This window comes from Mus musculus, chromosome X, assembly GCF_000001635.26.
Source record: "Mus musculus strain C57BL/6J chromosome X, GRCm38.p6 C57BL/6J".
NCBI classification, from domain to species: domain Eukaryota; kingdom Metazoa; phylum Chordata; class Mammalia; order Rodentia; family Muridae; genus Mus; species Mus musculus.
Window position 1 is genome coordinate 102,283,880 of NC_000086.7, and position 20,805 is coordinate 102,304,684.

Genomic DNA, 20,805 nt, shown 5'->3' on the forward strand with positions numbered 1-20,805 from the left:
TTCTAGTCCACCAGACACTCTCACTGTTTAATAAAAGCATGGCTATTCCCAGCTCAGGACAGACTCAAGGCTTTCTCACTCCCTTCTGTGGAATGCTCTTGCTTGCCTGGGGGGAACTTCAGGTTAGCCATCCCTCCAGATGCTGCTGAGGGCCTGTTGGGCAAAGCTTGCAATTCAGAGATTCCCAGCTTTGTGCATATATTTGCTTTTCTTTTTCCCCTTGCCCCAGGCCAGGACTGGGCTGCGCTTGTGTCTCTTAGACTTGTCACAGTGGTTGAAAGAACTTAATAAACATTTGGTCAATCATGTTATAAAAATCCCACCAAATGGTCGTCTTCCCCCATAGTTTGCCATCTTTCCCCATCACACCAGCCAACTGTCATGTGAATCAACTGTCTACACTTGAGCTGCAAGTGTCCTGTTTACCCATGGAAATGCCCTTTGAGGGAAATGCCTTCCGACCCATGAGTCCTTGACAGAGCAAACGGCTCCTCAGAATGTAGCAGGCCCCTTTTCATGGATGCAGAGCCTATAACTCCGCACCTTCTTTTTCATGGTCAGACTCCAGCGCAGGACAGAGCTTGTCATCTGGTCTGGGGATACACTAGTTCCCCAGGAGGGTCCAAAATTTAAGGTGAGAGTCCCAGGCTGGCCAGGGCAGAGTATGGGAACAAGAGGGCCATTTTTGACCTTTGGTGGCAGGAAATGTTCAGAACTGTGTGTGCTGTCGGTAGCAGTAACAGAGCGGTGGGACGAGCTACATTTTCAAAACTTTTATTAAGAACAACTGGAGTGCATCATACTAAAACAAAAGTGGTAGACTCCTCCTTACCTCCCAGTCTGCTGATACCCCTCCCCCACAGGTCTCTATCTAAATGGCCCCGAGGGCCGAACCTGCCCATCTGCTGACCCCCCTACCCAACCCCACTCTTCTGCAGCTCCTGACTTGTCCCCTTTATGAAGATAAAATTCTTCCCCCCAACTTGCTTAAAAATAATTTTGAACCATTAAAAACTGCATTTGTGTTTTAAAATAAACACTTTAAACACTGGCTATCTTCTTCTTCCCCTTAGGCCTGGCTCCGGGGTGCCTGGCTCCTCACCCCAGGAGGCCAGCTGCCACTTGGTGCCCCTTGGAAATTTTCAGGAAGTAATTTCTTCCAAATTTCCCCTGCAGTCACAAATTCCACAAACCGCTTGCATCAACACACTGTCTTCATTATAGGCACTGCTGCCCAGCTCTGGGAACCTGATCTCTTTTTGTCAACTAGACCACATGCTTCAGATTCCCTGCAGACAGGAGAGAAAACACAATTCAGATTCAGGTAACATGTATGAATTACATATCTCAATAGGGCTGTGAAGAAGGAAATACGCATTTACATTTTGGAGCTGAAAATGAGACTGTGGTGGCCCTTTTTATGGGGATAAGCCCTAAATGATGAGGGAAAAAGGGCCTAGATATTCCTGTTATCCTAGAACGTATTATGCAAGTTAGTAAGTTTTTTCACCACCAGGGCAGTGGACTGCTGATAGTGGGTGGGTCCAGGCCAAGCCAGAAGAACCATACAGCTAATCCCAATGCCACCACCAGTCAAGAGTTATAAAGAAAACAAATGGTTTTTAGACACACACACACACACACACACACATACACACACACACACACACACACACACTCACACACACACTCATTATACATATACTGATGTGCACATCCAGGTAACAATTTTCAGAGTTCACAGTTAGCTGCATCAAATCTTCCTTTAACCCTAGCCTTTTTGTCACCCTTAGCAGGGTACAGCCCTTCTGGCACTTTTTCTCATGGGAACCTGTGTAGTATGGAGTAAGGGACCCCAGAGTTCTGTTGGGAAAGCACTGCACAGGACTAGGCTTTAAAAGGAATCAGTTCCCTCACTTGGTCCCTGGTCAGTTTTCTCTCTGCTCTATTTCCTTGGGTTGAAACATGAGTCTAAGCTCCACTGCCTGACTGTCCTCTAGAGCAGGAAGAATACTGTTCTACTTTAAGTTCCACCATCTCGCGGGGAGCCTCCCTCCCACTAGCAGGTATACAGTAGATGGAGCTTGATGGATGAGTGCAAAAGGCAGGAAAGGAGGAGGTGATCAGAACGGAGCAGTTACTATTCTATTTTCAAGTAAAAGAAAATCTTACTTAGATTTTGGTGCTGGGAATCAAATCCTGATCCTTGTGAATGCTAGGAAAGTATTCTATAATTAAGTCCTGCTTCTGTAACTTTAAAAGTAATCTATAGTAAAACCAACTTTCTTTTATGCACAGACCTGAGCCAGTCAGCCAGACACACACACACACACAGACACACACAGACACACACACGACACAGTAACCTATAGTAAAACCAACTTTCTTTTATGCACAGACCTGAGACAGACAAACAGACAGACAGACAGACAGACACACACACACACACACACACACACACACACACACACACACACACACACACACACACACACACACACACGACACAGAAGCTTTCTAACTCCCCAAACCTTTAGGGGCTGTATCCTCTGGCTTGCCTGGCAGCTCCTGAGTTGTTGTTTGTCACTACAGTGGTGTCTTATCACACAGTGCAGAGCCAAAGGAAGTTGCAAATGACAGCAACAACAAAACTCAGGTTAGTGAGGGCCCTTGTGGCCTTCAGCAGGTTTTTCCAATTAGCATTTTGTATGACTGGTGTTAATATCAAAACTTGGTAGTCATTGGCATCATTCACAGATATTATTTGTATTTCAAGAGTCTGACATGTACTTGTGTGTTAATAAGTATCCAGCTCTGTATAATTTTGTCACAAGTGTAGATTCATATAATCTTATTCTAATTGTGAAAATCTAATCACTCCCACCCCTCCCCCTTCACCTACTCTAGGATCTGACAACCATTAATGTTTTTCATCTCTAAAACAGTTTCACATCCAGAAATGTTATATACATGGACTATTCCAGTATGTAAACGTTTGCAACTAGCATTTTCATTCAGTGTACTGCTTTTAAGATGTATCTAAAAAAAAAGGTGGAGAGAGATGGTGATAAGGGTGAATATGATCAGTATATATGATACACATGTATGAAAATGCCAGTGGAACACATTATTTTGTACAATTAATATACATTAATAAATGTAAAACAACCCACCCAAGTTGCTGTATGCAAGAAATACCCATGCATGTGGCATGGTCTATCTAACCAATACCCACTAAAGAACAACTGAGCTTTTGGTTATTATGAATAAAGCTTCTACGAACATATACATGCGAGGTTTTCTGTGAACACGGTATACATTTAGTTTTTATAAGAAACTGAAGTGTTTTCCAGAGTCTCTGTGGCATTTCCGCTGTTACCAGGGATGCGGTAGGAAGCTGGTTTCTCCACATCCTTGCCAGTGTTCCGCTCGCCTAGTCTGGTGGATACATAGTGATACCTTGCTGTGATCTTACTTTGACCTAATAGCTAATGATGTTAAACATCTTTTATGTGCTAAATTTGCTATCTGTACATTCTTTTTTAAATGTCTTATGCCCATTTTTTTAATTTGTATTTTTTTCTACTGTTGAGTTTGGAGAGCTCTTTGTATGTTTTAGATACAAATCTGTTGTTGGGTATATGACTTGCAAATATTTTATCTCAGTACATTTGTTATCTCTTCATTCTACTAACACATTTTTTTGCAAAGCAAAAGTTAATTTTGATGAGGCCAAATTTAGCAGGTTTTTTTTCATCTATTTTAGATGGTGGTTTTGGTGTTTGAAACAAACTCAAAATGCTTCTTGGCCCCTGCCTGATTCTTCATGCCTTGGTTCATGCCCCCTTATTTCTTATGGGTTCCCGAATTTTACTTCAAGATGTCTCCATGTTCAGTCATCTTTCTCTTGGCACTGCTTAACCTTTATCACATCTCTTACTTGGGTCACTGTCTTAGCCTCTTCATTGATGCTTTTGCTTGTAGGGCTGCTTCTTGGTCACTGCCAACTTTGGTCACACTCTTTCCCGAGCCAAGACATTTCAGTATCCCCTACCATCTGGAAGTAAAGCCTAAAGCTTTCTCCTGGACAGGCTCTGTCCTTGGGGTCCCTGCTGAGGGCAGCCCACAGGCTGATGTCCTGAAGCAAGGATCATCTGTAAGCATGGTCACTGCTTGGAGAAGAAATGAATATGTGAAAGAATAAGACTCTGTGGCACTATGATTTAGCAACACATGACCACAAAGAGGAAAGGTGGATGCTGGATTCTGTTATGCCTGACTTACATTTGGAGGCAATTAAGTAAAACAACAAGAATAACTTCTACCAATAGCTGACGATGAGCAAGGTTGGATCTGGGTAACCATAAACATGTAAACTTAAATTATGCCCATTGTTTCTTTCCTGATGTCTAGCTTTTCTAGCCGTGGGTGGTAGCCTGAGAAAATTCTAAAGGCTAACACAGTCTGAGGCTTGGGAGACAGTGCAAGAGGAAGGAGCAAACAGAACTTAGAGGCATCTTGTGGTTAGCCTTCAGGTCAGAGGGGGCCAACATAAATGCCAAGAGAGCCCAAGAATCCACGTGAGCAAAATCCAACTAGGGCAAGGCATGGAGCTCCTGTTTATCATTTGACCACCTTGAACCATGACCAGTGTAATAAATGTGTAGTAAATAGCTTCCCACTGGCTATGCTGGTGCACACCTTTCACCCCAACACTTGGGGCCAGCCTGGTCTACATACTGAGTTCCAGGACAACTAGACCGTTTCTCAAGGTTTCCTTTTTATTCAATTACTATAAAAGTAAAGATGCCTAAAACAGTGTGAATGGAAAGCCATGTTTGACTAAAGTAAGTGTATAGAGTTTGTGGCAAATAAGATGCACATTTGCCAAATGGATCTAGCCATTCACCACTAGGCAGGCATATAGGCCCTGATGTGTCTACATTTTTCATTTCCCAAATGAAGTAAAAAAATATACATTTGAATGCAAAGTTTCCAGTGTTAAATGTGGGAGACTGAAAAGTTTAAAGAATATGAATAGGCAAATCCCTTTTGGAAGCAAAACCTTTTGGCCTCTTTATAATTTCTAGTTTACACACAGGACACTCCATTTTCTTTCCAACATTCCAGTTTGGGTAATTAATTGTGCTAAGACTTCATTTCTGATATATAAGACCTTCTGAACCACGACTCAGGAAGCCTGGGTTCTTTGTGGCATACAATGTTGAACACTTATCCATACAATTTCTTGCCATCTGTGTATCTTTCATGAGCTCTTTTTTCATCTTTTGGCATTCCCAAGTTGGGTTCTTTATTTTCTTATTGTTGAGCTAATTCTTCATAGAGTATAGATATTCCTCCAGTCTGAGACTTAAAACTTCTATGATTATTTAGTCTTTTTAATATATATAGACTTGTGTTGTTGAAAAGAGCTTTCTCAGAAGGGGAACTGTTCTGCATCCATGCCACTCAATGAGGTGTGAGCACTTAGGATATAAAACAGACCCCTGGTCCTTTTGTCTTTCTGTCACAGTGCTGAACAGGGGCGCTTACTTCTTCCTCTATTTACAATCTTCCTCTTTAATCCACTCTCAAGTCCTATGGATTCTAATTCCAAAACAGGACAAATCCATGCACCTCCTCCCCACTCACTACTGTCACTGTCACATCTCTGAATCACGATGACTCTGTATGCGAGACTCTCATAACTTGGAAGCTGGCTCCTTGAATCTTTCCTGGTCCCTTATACTCAACTATGTATCGGGCAGGGCATGTTGTTAGTGCTCAGGCCAGACCTCATCCCTCTTATCATCAGAGGATCTACTCATACCTAGAATCAAATCTCTGAATTCTTGCCTCTGGCCTGTTCTCTTACTTCTAGCCACATGGACTTCTTTATGCGTTTGAACATGAGTCTCTTCGCCCTTGTGAGGTGTCCCCTTCCTACAGACTTGCCATTCATTCTTCCCTGGATGACTCTGTCCTTGGATAGTCTAATTTTTGACTCATTTCATCACTTCTGTTACCTTGAGTCTATAGGCTTCAAACTAAGAGGCCTTAGGATAAACACCCAAGTTCAATTGCCACCCCAGTCACTTTTCTGCCCTGTGGTCCTTTTGTACTTTCATTGATGCATTCATCACAGTAGAAGCATCGGGGCTTCTTTACTTCCTGCTAGCCTGTCTCTCCTCACGGGCTCTGTGAAGGTGAAAGTTATGTCCATCATTCTTTTTTTGTTTTGTTTTGTTTTTGAGACAGGGTTTCTCTGTGTAGCCCTGGCTATCCTGGAACTCACTTTGTAGACCAGGCTGGCCTCGAACTCAGAAATCTGCATGCCTCTGCCTCCTGAGTGCTGGGATTAAAGGTGTGCGCCACCACACCCGGCTCTATGTCTATCATTCTTACTGCTATGTCATCAGCATCCTTTACAGAGCCTGGCACACAACAGGGGCTCAAGTCCCAGTCACTTGCAGAGCTACAGGGCAGCTGACTGAGAGTACTTACTTGCTCAGCCCAGGAGCAGAAACTTGGCCATTCCTCGAGGCACACTAATACATGCCAATAAACAAAGAATCAGGACTTTGGCCTGGGCAGCAAATGAGATTTTAGTCCTCATCATTTTAAATTAATATATATTAACTGTACAAAACAATGGGTTTCATTGCGACACTTTTTTTGGGGTGGGGGGGGGTGGGGGGACAGGGTCTTTTACTTTGTAGCCATGGAACTCACTATGTAGATCAGGCTGGCCCTGAAGTCCCAGAGACCCACCTGTTTCTGCCTCCCAGTGCTGGCAGGAAAGGTATGCCCCATTCCTCCCAGCTTCATTGGGAGACGTTCACATGGGAATGTAATATACTGTGACTGTATTCACACTTGTTACCCTTTTCTGCCCGCAACGAATGCGTTCTGAAGACAGTATCCTAGCAGGTTGGAGGAATGCCAAAGTGACCTTGGAAGCCCTGGACATTGAATGGCTCCTCAGAAAAACAGAAAAGTGAATTTAGGATTGTTTCTCCAACTACTGCCACATGAGCTGTCCTTTCAGGAATGCTGCTCTATCTACCTAACACCTCTTTTACTTTGAGGCAGGGTCAAACTTATGTCCCTTCCGCTTCAGCCCTCCCCCATGCTGGGATGCCCTGCAGGCAGCACTACCTCCAGCTCTCCTTACCATCTCTACCAATAGCCATCTAGTATTTTTCAGTAGCTCCATTCACTTTTAAAACTCTAATAGCTATTGTGGTGTCATCTATTCTAACGGGGCAACAAAAGTAAAACCATAGAAACAGACTTGCGGTACGTATTACATCTTGGACATACATTAAAAGACAATTACAAAAAAAATGGCTTGGCACTCATCTCTCCTATAGAGGAGTACAAGGCACCTCCTTGTAAGAAATCATTGCACAGATGGTTTCTTTTCTGTAGCCATTGGGAATCTCCTACCCTTACCCACAGGGCTTCCTCAGGCTGCTCTGGTCTGATGCTCTGTTCTCAGTTTCAGGGTCTCAGAGAGAAGAACAAGGCTCATTTCTTGCCTTTTAGAAGCTCTTGGTGCAGTAAGGAAGACATGTGTAACACAATACACGTGGATAGGACATCCACACAGCTGAGCTACCCAATACTTGTAGGTATAGTGCTAAGGGCAGAAACGACACAAAAGGCCTCATAGAATGTAACATCTTGAAGGGGAAAATGTTGCAGGCATCAGGGCTATAGTATTAAGTATAAAGACAGCCACAAGGTTTTTGTGGCCAGAAGTCAGGATGAAGGGCAGGGAGGACTGAGGTAGCTGGGATTTGGGGGACAAGAGGGGAGCTTGTATGGCCTAGAATGAGTGAGCGCTCTAGTAGCTGACAGCCGTGAGGGTCCCCCTTTTAACTGGGGGCAGTGGCAGTCCAACAGTTCTTTCTTTTAAAATTAAAAGAAACTTATTTAATACTGCTGAGTCATCTCTCTGGAGCCCATGATGCCCTGGTCTACACTGAGTTTTGAGACTGGCCTTGAGTTTTCGTAATCTTCTTGTCTCAGCCTCATGAGTGCTGGGATGAGAGCCACTACACCTGGCTCCATCCAAAGGAATTCTATCCAGCTTCGGGCATGTTGCTGACATAGATGGCTGATTTAATTTTTAGCTGGCGATTGCCAACTGTATTGCTTGCTTCAGAATGTCAATCTTTTCTGTCTTCAAAAAGCCTTTCAATGACAATTCTGAAGAGCCACCAATTACCATTTATCTTCCTCTCACCTGAATTAGAGCCTGGGGTTGTGGATTAATCCCCTCAGGCTTCTGGCACTTCCAGGCCATCAGCACTTAAAACACATTACCCTGTGACTTAGGGTGCTCCACTCAGCTTGCAAGGCACCGCTGCAGGCTCAAATGGAGTCGAAGCAATTTCTAAAATAGCCTATGATTCATTTTTTCTCCCCTCCTGTGCCTAAATCTGCTAGCTCCTTGTGGAGGGATGGGCATAAGTAAGTGTAAAGGTGACATCACAGAGTGGGCTGCATGCCTGCCCAGGCACCCAGTAGAGCAGGCCACAGCAGTTGTCCACCTTTTGGGCTGGGTGACCGCCTCCAGGCATTTGGGAGTCGAAGCTCTCAGGTTCTTTTTGTCAATGTTCCTGCTCCACATTGCTTTTTCAGACAAAAATTCTGTGCTGGGAAACCAAGGATGATGGGAATAACAGAGGCAGGGAGGATAATTCAGCTTTACATCTGTATAATGCTTTAGAGTTTCAAAATGATTTGCTCCACCCAAACACCAGTGGGAAATGGAAGTAGAGCACTTCAGCTTGAACTGGAGACAAACTCTTGTTGTTTTGTACAAAATAGTAATATCTACTACTCATTTCAAGGCATAGCTCAGTTAGGCCTTGAGTGTCACTAGAAGGTCTGAGACTACCTTCACCATCTTGGTGCTTCCTAGAAGATGGATTCAAGGGGACAAAATGGTCTGGCAGGCACAGTTCTTATCTGGGCCATCCCATGGAGTCAGCAAGTGTGCCAATTTCAGCATTGCCAGCTCCTTTTGTACACCCTGTTTTACAAGCACAGCAGTCCCAAAACCTTCACTACAGCCAAAGGCATGGTCACAACTATGGAGCCCTGAAGATAGGGTGTGTCATGAACATCTGGAAGTCCCACCTACTGCCAGAGTAGCTCAAAGGCCTCTAAAGGAAAATCCTCAATTCAGGTCCCATCAGTCAATGCTGTGGATCTTGGAGGGAAGGGCCACTGAGCTATGAACAGCTGAGGAGTGAGGTGGAGGGATTCTTTTCTTGGAGGAGCCATAAAAATAGTTTCCAAGCAGTCTCATATTTACTCTGTGATCTTCCAGCACCTGGTCTCAGCATGGCTTGCTGTCCCTGATGCTCTACTGTCAGGCTCAACATGACAAGTCTACCTCCAATCTAGCTTTCCTGCCTTGGTCTTGTCTAGCATCATAGCGACCAAACTGGATGCCAAAGGGGTGGCATAGTCTTGCTTGGTCCTCTCATTTTTAGATTATATTTCAGTGTCACTATTTTTTTTGGGGGGAGGGAGGGAGGAATGGAGCAAACCACATACTATCAGCAGTACTGCAAGAGTGGCAGGTGTTAGTCACCACTGAATGAAGTTACTCGATTCAGGGCAAGATCACAGATGTGGTCAGTGTCATGAAAATGTCACCTTTGTAAACCAGGATGCTTATGCTCAGGCAGTTCTTTCTGATGGAGATCTTAGTGGAGTATAAAAGTTACCACTTTGATGGCTGAATCAGTGAACTGTTTGTGGCAAGTGACCAGCAGATTAGGCAGCTGCTGGTCACCACCTCCAAATGAAGCTTTCCAGAACTTGTTCTGCTTGCAGTGTGCGTGCGTGTGTGCGTGCGTGCATGAGTTCGTTCGTGTGTGTGTGTGTGTGTGTGTGTGTGTGTGTGTGTGTGTGGTGGACGCTCATGTTCGGGCATGCGCACACGTGTGAGAGGGTGGATTAAGGCTCACCGCCTTCGTCTCTTTTAGAGGTGTGAATAAAAATCTTGGCTTGGGACGGCTTCCTCTCTGGTTGACTGATTTTTCAATTGATTTGTATTTATTAGCTAATGAAATTAAAGTTGTAAAAATGATAACAGAAACACAATAAATCTCTCTCACAACTGGCTGTTTCTGTGTCACTATGGTGCATTCCTCACTTTGATTACTTCAAAGTCTATTATTTTGTTCTCAATTATTCTGTTTTTCTGGCACTGGAGAAAATCAATTTGTTTTATTTTCTCTTATTCATGCACTCAATTATGCTCTTCGGGCACATTTAATCACTTTGATGTTTTCATTTTATGGCTCGTCTCTAGGCACTTCAGCTGCTTTGCTGCCAACAGGCAAGCAGGACTAATTTGCATGTCACAATAGACTTGAAATTCTAACTCAATTTAGAAATCTTTATGAAATCCCCCCTCCAAAATAATGCTTGGAGCTGCAAAGAGGCAGAAGGATGTGGGCAAACGAGGAGTTGTGAAGATGCTTTCCTTTTTCAAAAGGTTGTGACATTTTGGTCACTGTGGTGTGGGAATATCACCATCCAGGTAAAGTGGAGATGTGTGCATGTGTGTGTGTATGTGTGTGTGTGTGTGTGTGTAGTGGCTTACTTTGTAATCAAAGACCCACAGTACTGCTTCTGGACTCTACACATCTCCCAGCCTCAGATGGTTAAAGAGCCTCTGGGTAGCCCAACAGTTAGACATTCCAGAACCCTGAAAGGCTTACCTTATTTCCCCTAATAATTGCCTACCTTCCTCTTGCCCCTCAGTCATTTTCGCACTCAGAGCTGAAGGAAGATGAGTGAGGTACCACGGCTTTAGGCACAGTTAGGAAAACAAACACAGAATGTTTTAACATATTGAGGCTGCTGGCTGCTCTTGAAAAATTTTTTTTTTCATTTGTTTTGTGCAATAATCAGCTTCGCCAGGCAGAAGAGAAAAGATATGTCCGTCCTCTTCTGAGTACAATCCTCACCTTCCCAGGTGGAAGCCCAACCCCTGCTCCCCACTTCCCCCTTATGTGGCCTGTACAAAGCCATTAATAGTCTTCACCTGGCTCTTGTAAAACTTCATGCACGTTATTAAAACTCTCGGATTCTCAAACACTATTTCCTCAGAAAGACTTTCACTGACTACTTGTCTAAAATGGTGCTCTTTTGAATGAATCAGTAATCAGCACTAAGTATTTGTTTATTTGTTCATAGAATAGCTGTTTCAGTAGACTACAAGTTCTATGATGGGCAAAGTCTTTATTTTTCCTAGCCCCATCTCTCTAGTGCCTAGGGCAGCTTTTGGCACAGATTAACACCTAATATATGTTTACTGATGAATGAAAAGTTGAAGTAGGAAATTAGTGTAGCAATATCCTGCTCCCCTTTCACTTCTGTCGAATACCAATTAGACCCACCCACTGCTCCATCAGTAGAGGTCCTATGGGGAGCAATAGAAAAAAGATCCACTATCAAATCAAACGTGGTGGTGCAGGTCTGTCTGTAACCCCAAGCACTGAGGAGAGGCAGAGAGGCAGAGAGGCAGAGAGGCAGAGAGGCAGAGAGGCAGAGAGGCAGAGAGGCAGAGAGGCAGAGAGGCAGAGAGAGGTTGTGAGTTTGAGACCAGCCTGGGCTAGCTCTGTTTTAAAAAGTGTGCCACTTCCATCCCTGCCAAGGTGCAGTATCAATGGAGGTCTAATGGGAGCATGAGTTTGTACTCCTGCTAAGCAGCAATCAGGTGCTTCCCTTTTGTTCTCAAATAATCAATGGAACCCAAATGTTTAATTTTTTAGGGAACTAGACCTAAACATATTTTAGCAGAACCTATGCCTTGGTGGCACAGTGCTGTAATCCTAGCACTGGTGCAGGCTGAGGCAGGGACTGTAAAATCAAGGCCTGCTTGGGCTACATAGGAAGTTCAAGATTAGCTTGGGCAATTTAACATGGCCCTGTGATGGTGATTCTTGGTTGCTGACTTGACTATACCTGGGATTAACTAAAAGTCAAATGACTAAGCACAACTGTTAGGAATGTTTTTTAAATTACATCATTTGAAATGGGAAGACCCCTTCTAATATGGATCTTTTGAGGTGGGAAAATACACCTTTAATCCAGATATTTTGGGGTAAGATATCCACCATTAATCTGGACCATACCTTCTGCTGGCAGCCTATATAAATGATATAGAACACAGAAGTTTGCTTGCTCTTTGCTTGCTTGGACTGAACTGTTAGATTCTTTGACTTTGCATTGGTAGACAGCCATTGTTGCATTAGTTGTACCATAGCCTCTAAGCCATTCTAATAATTCCCCTTACTATAGATATACATATGTGAATATACATTAATATATATATTTATATAATGCATATTATATAATTATGTTTATATATATATATATATATATATATATATATATAATCATTCTGTAATTTCTGTTCCTCTAGAGAACTCTAATACAGATTCTATTTTTAGAAAAAGTGAAAAGAAAGTCTGGAGCTATAGCTCACTCCATGGTAGATCAATGGCATAACATAAGGTCTTAGCTTCAGCCTTTAGTACCATATATTTCCTTATACATTGTGTGTGTGTAGTTCAGAGGACAACTTTTGGGAGTCAACTCTCCTTCCACAATGTGGGACCTGGGAAATTGAACTCAAATTATCAGGCTTGGCCCCAAGTGTCTTTACTGCAAAGCCATCTTGATGCCTACCCTCCCACACCTGCCTTTTAAAAAAACAAAAAACAAAAAACAAAAAACAAAAAAACTGCAAGTTTCACTAAGCTACCCAGGCAAGTCTCAAACTGGGAATCCTTCTGCTTCAATATCTGGGCTTACTTGGGTGAGCCACCATGGTTGGTTCAGATTTTCTTCTTCTTCATTTTTTTTTCTGATTCAAGTGACTGAATGGAGTTATATTTTTAATTTCATTTTGTTTCCACGTTAGTATAGAGAATATAATTAATTTTAAGCATTTTTTTGTCTTTTTTTTTCCAGAGCTGAGGACCCAACCCAGGGCCTTGCGCTTGCTAGGCAAGCGCTCTACCACTGAGCTAAATCCCCAACCCCAATTTTAAGCATTTTTAATAACCTCGTTGAATGTTTTTTTTCTGTTAATTTCTGTGGAGGTACTTGTTATTGCAGCTGAGCTTCACGAGTGCTGGAAGGCACTCTGCTGTGGACTTTCAGTCCTAGCTCCTGAACTAATTTTTTAGTTCTAGCTATTTTTTTTACATAAATTCCTTGAGATTTTTGGCATAAACTATCAATCATAACAAAATAGAGGCAATGTTTTTTTTTCTTTCTGATATCTCTTTATATATATATATTTTAATTTCCTTTTCTTGCCTTATTGTACTGGCTAGGAATCCCAGTATTATCTTGACTAAGAGCAGCAAGATTAGAGATCCTTGTCTTGCTCTAGAACTTAGAAGGGAAAGCATCCGATTTTGTCATTTACGATCACAGACCAGTACATTTTTTTATAGATGTAAGTTTTGTTTGTTTTTGTTGCTGAGGCAGGGAGATACAGTGGTAATGATGCCTGTGATCTAAGCACTTGTGAGAGGCAAGATGATTTCCACAAATCCCAGTTCCACATGAACTACATGGAGAGTTCTAGGGCAGCCAAGACTACATGGCAAGACTCGGGCTGGAGAGAAGGCTCAGTGTATAAAAGCACTTAGAACACACTCACAAGAACTCCAATCCAGATCCCTGGAATCTGCACAGTACACATCTGGAATCCCAGGGCTCCTACTGTGAGATGGGAAGTAGAGACACAATCCCTGGAAACTCAAAGGCCATCTAGACAGGCATGGGTGGCAGTGAACACCAGAGACCCTCTCTCAAACAAGGAGGAAGGCTAGGACCACTCAAGGCATCCCCTGACCTCCATATGTATGCTGCCACACATGTGCCTGTAGTCACACATGTGATCGTGTTGTACACAAGTCTCTGCCTATGTGTGTATATGGGAGAGATAGAGAGCACTTTCCTTAAAGAACACAAACAATAACAGTGGCAACAACAGAAATTTTCTTTCCTATTCTCTGTAAGCCATAATATACAATTGGTGCTAACTCTTTATTTCAGTAGAATTAGAATTCTCCAGTGAAGCTATGTGGGTCTTGAGTTTTCTTTTTCAAGAGGCTTGTAATTTCTATGTTGATGCTATTATGATTAGAAAAGACATTCTATATAATCTCAGTTATTTTCAATTCTTTGAGATTAGTTTTATGGATCGGTATATGTTCCTATCTTGGTATATGTTCCTTTAGTACTTAAAAAAAATATGTGTTCTATTGTTGTTTGGAGTAACCTATGAATGTCAGTTTGAGCCTATTAACAGGTAGTGTTGCTGAGTTCTTCTATACCCTGGCTCTTTTCTGTCTGCTAAACTGGTTGATGAGAAGGGGATGCTGAAGTCTCTAACTCTAATCGTGGATTTTTTTTCTCTTCTCTCTTCTCTCTTCTCTCTTCTCTCCTCTCTCTTCTCTCCTCTCTCCCCTCTCCCCTCTCCCCTCTCCCCTCTCCTCCTCTCTCCTCTCCTCCCCTCCCCTCTCCTCTCCTCTCCTCTCCTCTCCTCTCCTCTCCTCTCCTCTCCTCTCCTCTCCTCTCCTCTCCTCTCCTCTCCTCTCCTCTCCTCTCCTCTCCTCTTTTCTTTTCTTTTCTGAAATGTGGGTTGAACCAAGACCTTACACGGGCTAGGCGAGCACTCGGCTGCTGGGCTATCTTCCCAGCCTTAATGATAGATCTCCTATTTACCTTTCTTTATGTATTTCAAGACACTGATGTGTGAGGCATACACATGTTTTGGATTGCTTTATCTTCATAGATTGATACTTTTATTATATGTTAAAAATGTTAATGAAGAAACTAAAAATCTAGCTGTGTATGGTAGCTCAGGCCTGTAATCCCGGATATGTGGGAGACTGAGGCAGGGGGATTGAAGCTCAAGACCTGCTTGAACAACCTAGCAAGATTCTGTCTCAAAATAAAAGTGAAAATGGCTGAAGATGTAGCTTGGGGGTATAGTGGTTGCTCTAGCACACATAAAGCCGTAGTAAAATTAGCAACAACAACATCAACATTAATAATATTTAAATTTAAAAGTTGAATATTGCCATATTTATAGGCTGGAAGATTCAGCATAGTAAAGTTATCAATTATATCCAAAAGAAGTATAGGCTTAACATAAGTTCTTTCTAAATTACATCAAAATTACTTTATTGTACTAGACAATACTATTCTAAAGTTCATATGGAAAGACAAAGAACCAGTTTAGTTTAGTTTTGTTTTACATGTATGTATCTAGAATGCGTATTCATGTGTATGTTTGTGTGCATGTAGGCCAGAGAATTACTTGAGGAATCGGTCCTCCCTTTGTAGCACGTGACCACACAGGTCACAGGGATTGAACTCAGGTCATCAGGCTTAGTGACAAGAATCTTAACCTACTGAAACATTTGAGCAGTCTTAACTAACTTCTTTTTTGAGACAGGGTCTTGCTCTGTAGCACATGCTGGCACTGTATTGTTAATACTCCTGTCTCCGCCTCAGAGTGCTAGGATTGCAGCAGTACACCGCAACTCCAGCCTTTACCTACAATGATTTTGAAAAATGTGAACTATGGGGAAACATTCTCATTCTAGGATTTATTATATAGCCATGGTACTAAGGACCATGAAGAAACAGATTTATAGATCAGTGGAGCAGAAGACAAAACCTAGAGAGACTGAAAGAGTTACCTTAGAATGGATGGGCATTTGGAAAAGGAAACATCTGGATTTTCTGCCCTTTTGCAGGACAAAAGAGGGTTTACATTTTCAACAAAGCATCATCTAAATTTCAAGATAAATGGAACACCCTAGAATTTCTAAGGTACCTAGAAGAAACAGCACCTGAAACTTCTAAACTACCCCAAATCCATTTTTGAAATGGTCTGTAGGTCTGGTGGCCATATTTTATAATGTATAATTGTCAGATAAGATGTAAAACTAAGGATTAAAGCTTTGGTCTTTGGACAGGCTCTATAACTGCTCTACTATAAGAATTAAAGCTTTGGTCTTTGGACAGGCTCTATAACTGCTCTACTATAAGGATTAAAGCTTTAGTCTTTGGACAGGCTCTATAACTGCTCTACTATAAGGATTAAAGCTTTGGTCTTTGGACAGGCTCTATAACTGCTCTACTATAAGAATTAAAGCTTTGGTCTTTGGACAGGCTCTATAACTGCTCTACTATAAGGATTAAAGCTTTGGTCTTTGGACAGGCTCTATAACTGCTCTACTATAAGGATTAAAGCTTTGGTCTTTGGACAGGCTCTATAACTGCTCTACTATAAGGATTAAAGCTTTGGTCTTTGGACAGGCTCTATAACTGCTCTACTATAAGGATTAAAGCTTTGGTCTTTGGACAGGCTCTATAACTGCTCTACTATAAGGATTAAAGCTTTGGTCTTGGACAGGCTCTATAACTGCTCTACTATAAGGATTAAAGCTTTGGTCTTGGACAGGCTCTATAACTGCTCTACTATAAGGATTAAAGCTTTGGTCTTGGACAGGCTCTATAACTGCTCTGCTATTGAGCTACATCACTGGTTCTTACTGTCTTTTTCTTTAAACAAAAAACAGACATTAGGTTTTTTTTTTTCTGACTGTGAAGCAATAGATATTCATGCTAGAAACTTTAAAAAGTATAAAAAAGAGGAAAGAAAAATTACTCATAATTTTAATCTAGATGACAATTGGCAAAGTATCATTGAAGACAGATGGATATAGTGACACTTGCCTGCAATCCTAGCACTGGAGAGGCTGAGGCAGGAGGATCACGAGTTTGAGGTTGACCTGGGCTACACAGTGAAACACTGCCTCAAACAACTGTTGTCATTGAAGATAACCTACTGCTATCATTTCTTTTGAATGTTTTCCTGTGCATAGCCACATAGTCACACATATATGCATTTATAAAATTGAGAGTCGATGGCATTAAACCATTTTGTGTTTTTTTTTTACTTAATATATAATACTTGTCTCACCCGAGTCTTTCCAAAAATCTTCTTTGTAGTTGGCTGCAACAATTTTTTCATATAAAAATGCTAGATGGAATTAGCATTATGCCTCAAATTTAGTATATCAAAACAGAATATGACATGAACAGAATAAGTTATTTTAAGCATGGGTGTGGAAAGCTAGGCGTCCTCCACTGGTAGCCTCCCAGTCCTGCTTTTTGCCCACCTAGGAAACCCCAGACTGACCTTCCTTCTTCCCTTATCCTTGATTCTCTATAAATGACCTATTCCCAAGGCCTGGTGACAGTCTTTACACACTATTTCTCAGCTCTAGTCTAGACTCATCCAGGCCCACATTGTCACGATCCATCGCAATCATCACTCTATCGTGTCATTTCTCATTGTAGAACCTAGAATGGCTTCCAGGTTGTTGTTGTTGTTTTTTTTTTTTTTTTTCAGTTCAGTCAGCCAGCTTTGTCCTCATGCTTCTGAGAGTCCCTTGCTGACCGTCACATCTGTCCTCTGCTCTATTCAGATCCTCCAGCCATCAGAAAGTAATCTCCCTCACGCTTTACCCTCAGCTGCTTCTATGCAGTGTCAGCCCCTGTGATATCCCCAGCCATCCATGGAGGCTAACTTCAATTAGTCCCTAGAGGCAGAGGTCATGTTTTCAGCCACTTAGTGCTCCTGACACCAAACACATTGGAGGTTCAAAAACAACTTGATTGAGTTGATATTTAACGAGAAGACAGGACCATACCTCTTAAAATGTAACTGATTCAGAATGCATTTTGGGGCGCCTATGAAGAGTAGGAATGGATTACAAAGAATGATGAGGTAAAAACAGGGGAGAGATGACTAGTAGGCACAGGCAAGTCAGTGCTACCATGTGGAGTGGAGGCTAGCTACCAGGCCTGGATTCAAGTCTGCAGTTCACTACTTGGCTTTATGTGGCTGTAAGTATGGTGGACTGTGCCCGTGGTTACCAGTCTCCTACTGCATAAGGACATACATGAGACAGTTTATGTGAAGTTCTGAACACAGTGAATGTGTGGTACACTTGCAGTTCCTTTTTACCTCATGGTTTTAGTAGAACATTCTGGTTTTCATAAGTGATCTGTCAATGGCCTTCACCTCATGGTATATTACATTTAAGCTGCTAATTTATTATAACTTTTGGGGAATAGCCCTCAATTTTTTTTTTTTTTTTTTTTTTTTTTTTTTTTTTAGAATTTGTAAAAATTGAAGCATGCCACTTTTGTAACTCATTTGGCAACAGTAGCCACAATAAACCTTTCCATTCCTTCTGCTTTTAGTGAAGCAAAGCTACTAGTCTGATCAGTGGGAAAGTGCAAGCAGGTGGCCGGCTCCTGGAGTCTGCTGGGGGTGGGGGAGGGATGCGGAGAGGGCAGAGAGCAGGAAGGGGAGATAAGGGAGACACAGCACAGAGATCTTTACTTAAAGCCAAGCAAACTAGTTTGGGATTTCCACCACAGTCCTGCTCCAAAGTCCTTCCAAGAAACCGGAAACCAAATGGTCGGTTTGTCCTTGGGGTCAACCCTGCTTTCTAACCCCTTTTCAAATGCTTCTCAGTAAGAGGGGGGGGTTAAGCCTCAGTTCTTTGGGGTAGTGTCTCTTCAACAGAACTGCTGTAAGCTTAAGGCTCCAGCAGCCCTTGAAGTCTGAGCCCCACTGCCAACCCATAGTACCTTCAGACTCCAGGCTGCAGTCGGGGTGGGGCGGGGTGGATGCTTCTTTCCCCATCCCCCACACAATAGTTCTCTCAAGAATATTAGCAGCAGATGTGCAAAGGGTCTCAGCATGGGGCTGTGGAACTGTAAACAGCAGGCTGGAGCTGGTGGCCATAGCACACTGGAGGTGGCAGGAGCTACCCCTTGTTACCCTGTCCTCCTCTTAGCTCAGAACGGAGGAGTTCAAAGGTCCAGATTTCAGTTGAGTGGGAGCTGATGGAGCACTCAAAGGCATGGCTTGGGGGCCAGAACTTTAGGAGTAGCTCATGGCCGTTTTCCTCTTGTTTCCAGGGATTTGGTGCTTTGGATCAGCGACATGGAAGGAGCAGAGTGTGCAGTGAGGGGGTAAGAGGGGCTTACTGGGGGCGGGGCTGTTGGATAAAGCACACAGAAAAGGTGAGTAGATTTGACAGGCAATGCTTGCTACCAAGGAGAGGCAGGGAACCAAAAAGGCCAAAGAGCCTGACTGTAAAGTTCCCACTGAGACATCACTGGGCTCAAATGGCTGCACTACCCCTCACAGCACACTGTGAATCACACTGAAAGTGGTTAGTAAGCACTTGCTAAATGAAGGAAGAGGACCTTGGTTAAGTCACTTATTCTCTCTGAGCCTTAGTTTCTTCAGCTAGAAGAGACATAGTAGCTATTTTTCTTTTTTCACCTGTACTTTCTCTGCCCACGATCACATCAGTCTATAGATCCTTCCTTAGCCTTCCCTGTACAGGCTGCTACACTGTCAGCTTTCTTCTGCAAGGACTGGAAAGGCAGCTGTAGCCCCTAGGGCCTCCTCCTTCCCTCTTGCACCCTCTTTCTCTCCCATTCTTTCTCCTGTTCTCTTGATCCACCATGGACTTCTTTCGGGATCCCAAGACAAGTTTGGAGTATAGTTCTGAGAACCCTTAAGCATGTCCTGAAATCTCCAGTGTTAATTCCAGCACATAATCACAACTGCACAGTGCACCCTCCTCTCTTTTCAGAGGGTTAGGTCTGGCTGAAACAGGAAGCTGAGAGCCCCAGGTGGTCCCTCCTTGCTTTAAATGCCACAGGTACTGGAGAGCAGCAAACCTCCTACCTCTACCGGGGTTCCCTATGCAGAGCTAGCTGGGCCTCTCTGGGGATTGATCACATCAGCACTGTTCCAAGTCTGGAAGGTTCACTCTGAGCTAATTCCTCTGGAGTATGTTAACCAGAGGAAAGACAAATAACTCCAAGCATGTGGAGATGGGGCAAGGATGACTTCACATTCATAGTCATGAGCTGTGTTCAGTCATGCACTCTGAAATGTGGACTTTCTTGGGGGCAATGAAGTGTACACTTAGGGTAGCTCACTGGGACAAGAAGGACAGTTTGTGAAAAAGAAAACAGACCTTTTCTATGTCTAAAGTGAGTAGCTTTGGTTAAGTCTCTGTGGGGTTTTTGTTTTGTTTTTGTTTTCTCTTTTATGTGCATGGGTGTTTTGCCTCTGTATATATGTCTGTGTGAGGACATTAGATCCTCTGGAACAGGAGTTACAGCTGTGCACTGCCATGTGGGTGCTGGGAATTGAACATCTCTCCGCCTGGCTCTCCGTGTTTTACATTAAAAAAAAAATGACTGATGGGCAGAAAAGATGGGTTAGGTGCAATTTGCCTCTGCATTTAGTTGTCCTAGTGCATGTACATGCATCTCTATAAGACAAATCTTCTGGGGTTTCATTTCCAGTAGGCTAAAATTTCATATTTATGTTTCTAAGGGATTTAGTGGGAAAACAGAAACAAACAAACAACAACAGCAAAAACCAAAACCTAAAACAGAAGCAAAACTCCAAAACCCCAAGGCTGAACAAATTCAACTGGATAGACATACTGGGGATAAATTCCCCACACAGGGGTTGAGTCCAGCTCTCCTCTCCATGCCCCCTCACCTTCCCTAAACAACCTGTGACCACCTACACCCTGCTCTAGGTTTTGATGGTATGGGAACGCAGTGTGGAGAAGCCAGCGTCATGGAGGTTTTTATATACAAGAACAAATGACAGTCTTAAAGACTGGT

The 20,805-nt window shown here is 42.8% G+C and overlaps 1 protein-coding gene and 1 long non-coding RNA gene across 4 annotated transcripts in view; one reads left to right on the top strand and one right to left on the bottom strand.

Moving 5' to 3' along the window:
* Nucleotides 1-758: 758 nt before the first annotated feature.
* The window catches only part of Hdac8 (histone deacetylase 8), a 220,744-nt gene continuing 200,697 nt past the window's right edge, over nucleotides 759-20,805 (bottom strand). For 2 of the 3 annotated variants that reach the window (XM_006528276.4, NM_027382.4), the window contains one exon: nucleotides 759-1,289. In XM_006528276.4, the coding sequence (XP_006528339.1) occupies nucleotides 1,281-1,289 (9 nt within the window). In that variant the 3' untranslated portion in view covers nucleotides 759-1,280. Of the gene's footprint in view, nucleotides 1,290-10,773; nucleotides 10,838-20,805 lie in introns of all 3 variants that reach the window. The other variant, XM_006528275.4, reaches the window with a different exon arrangement.
* The window catches only part of Gm32262, a 208,974-nt gene continuing 200,642 nt past the window's right edge, over nucleotides 12,474-20,805 (top strand). Inside the window, exons 1-2 of the long non-coding RNA XR_003953070.1 lie at nucleotides 12,474-18,559; nucleotides 19,066-19,119. This is a non-coding gene — a long non-coding RNA (predicted gene, 32262). The remainder of the gene's footprint in view (nucleotides 18,560-19,065; nucleotides 19,120-20,805) is intronic.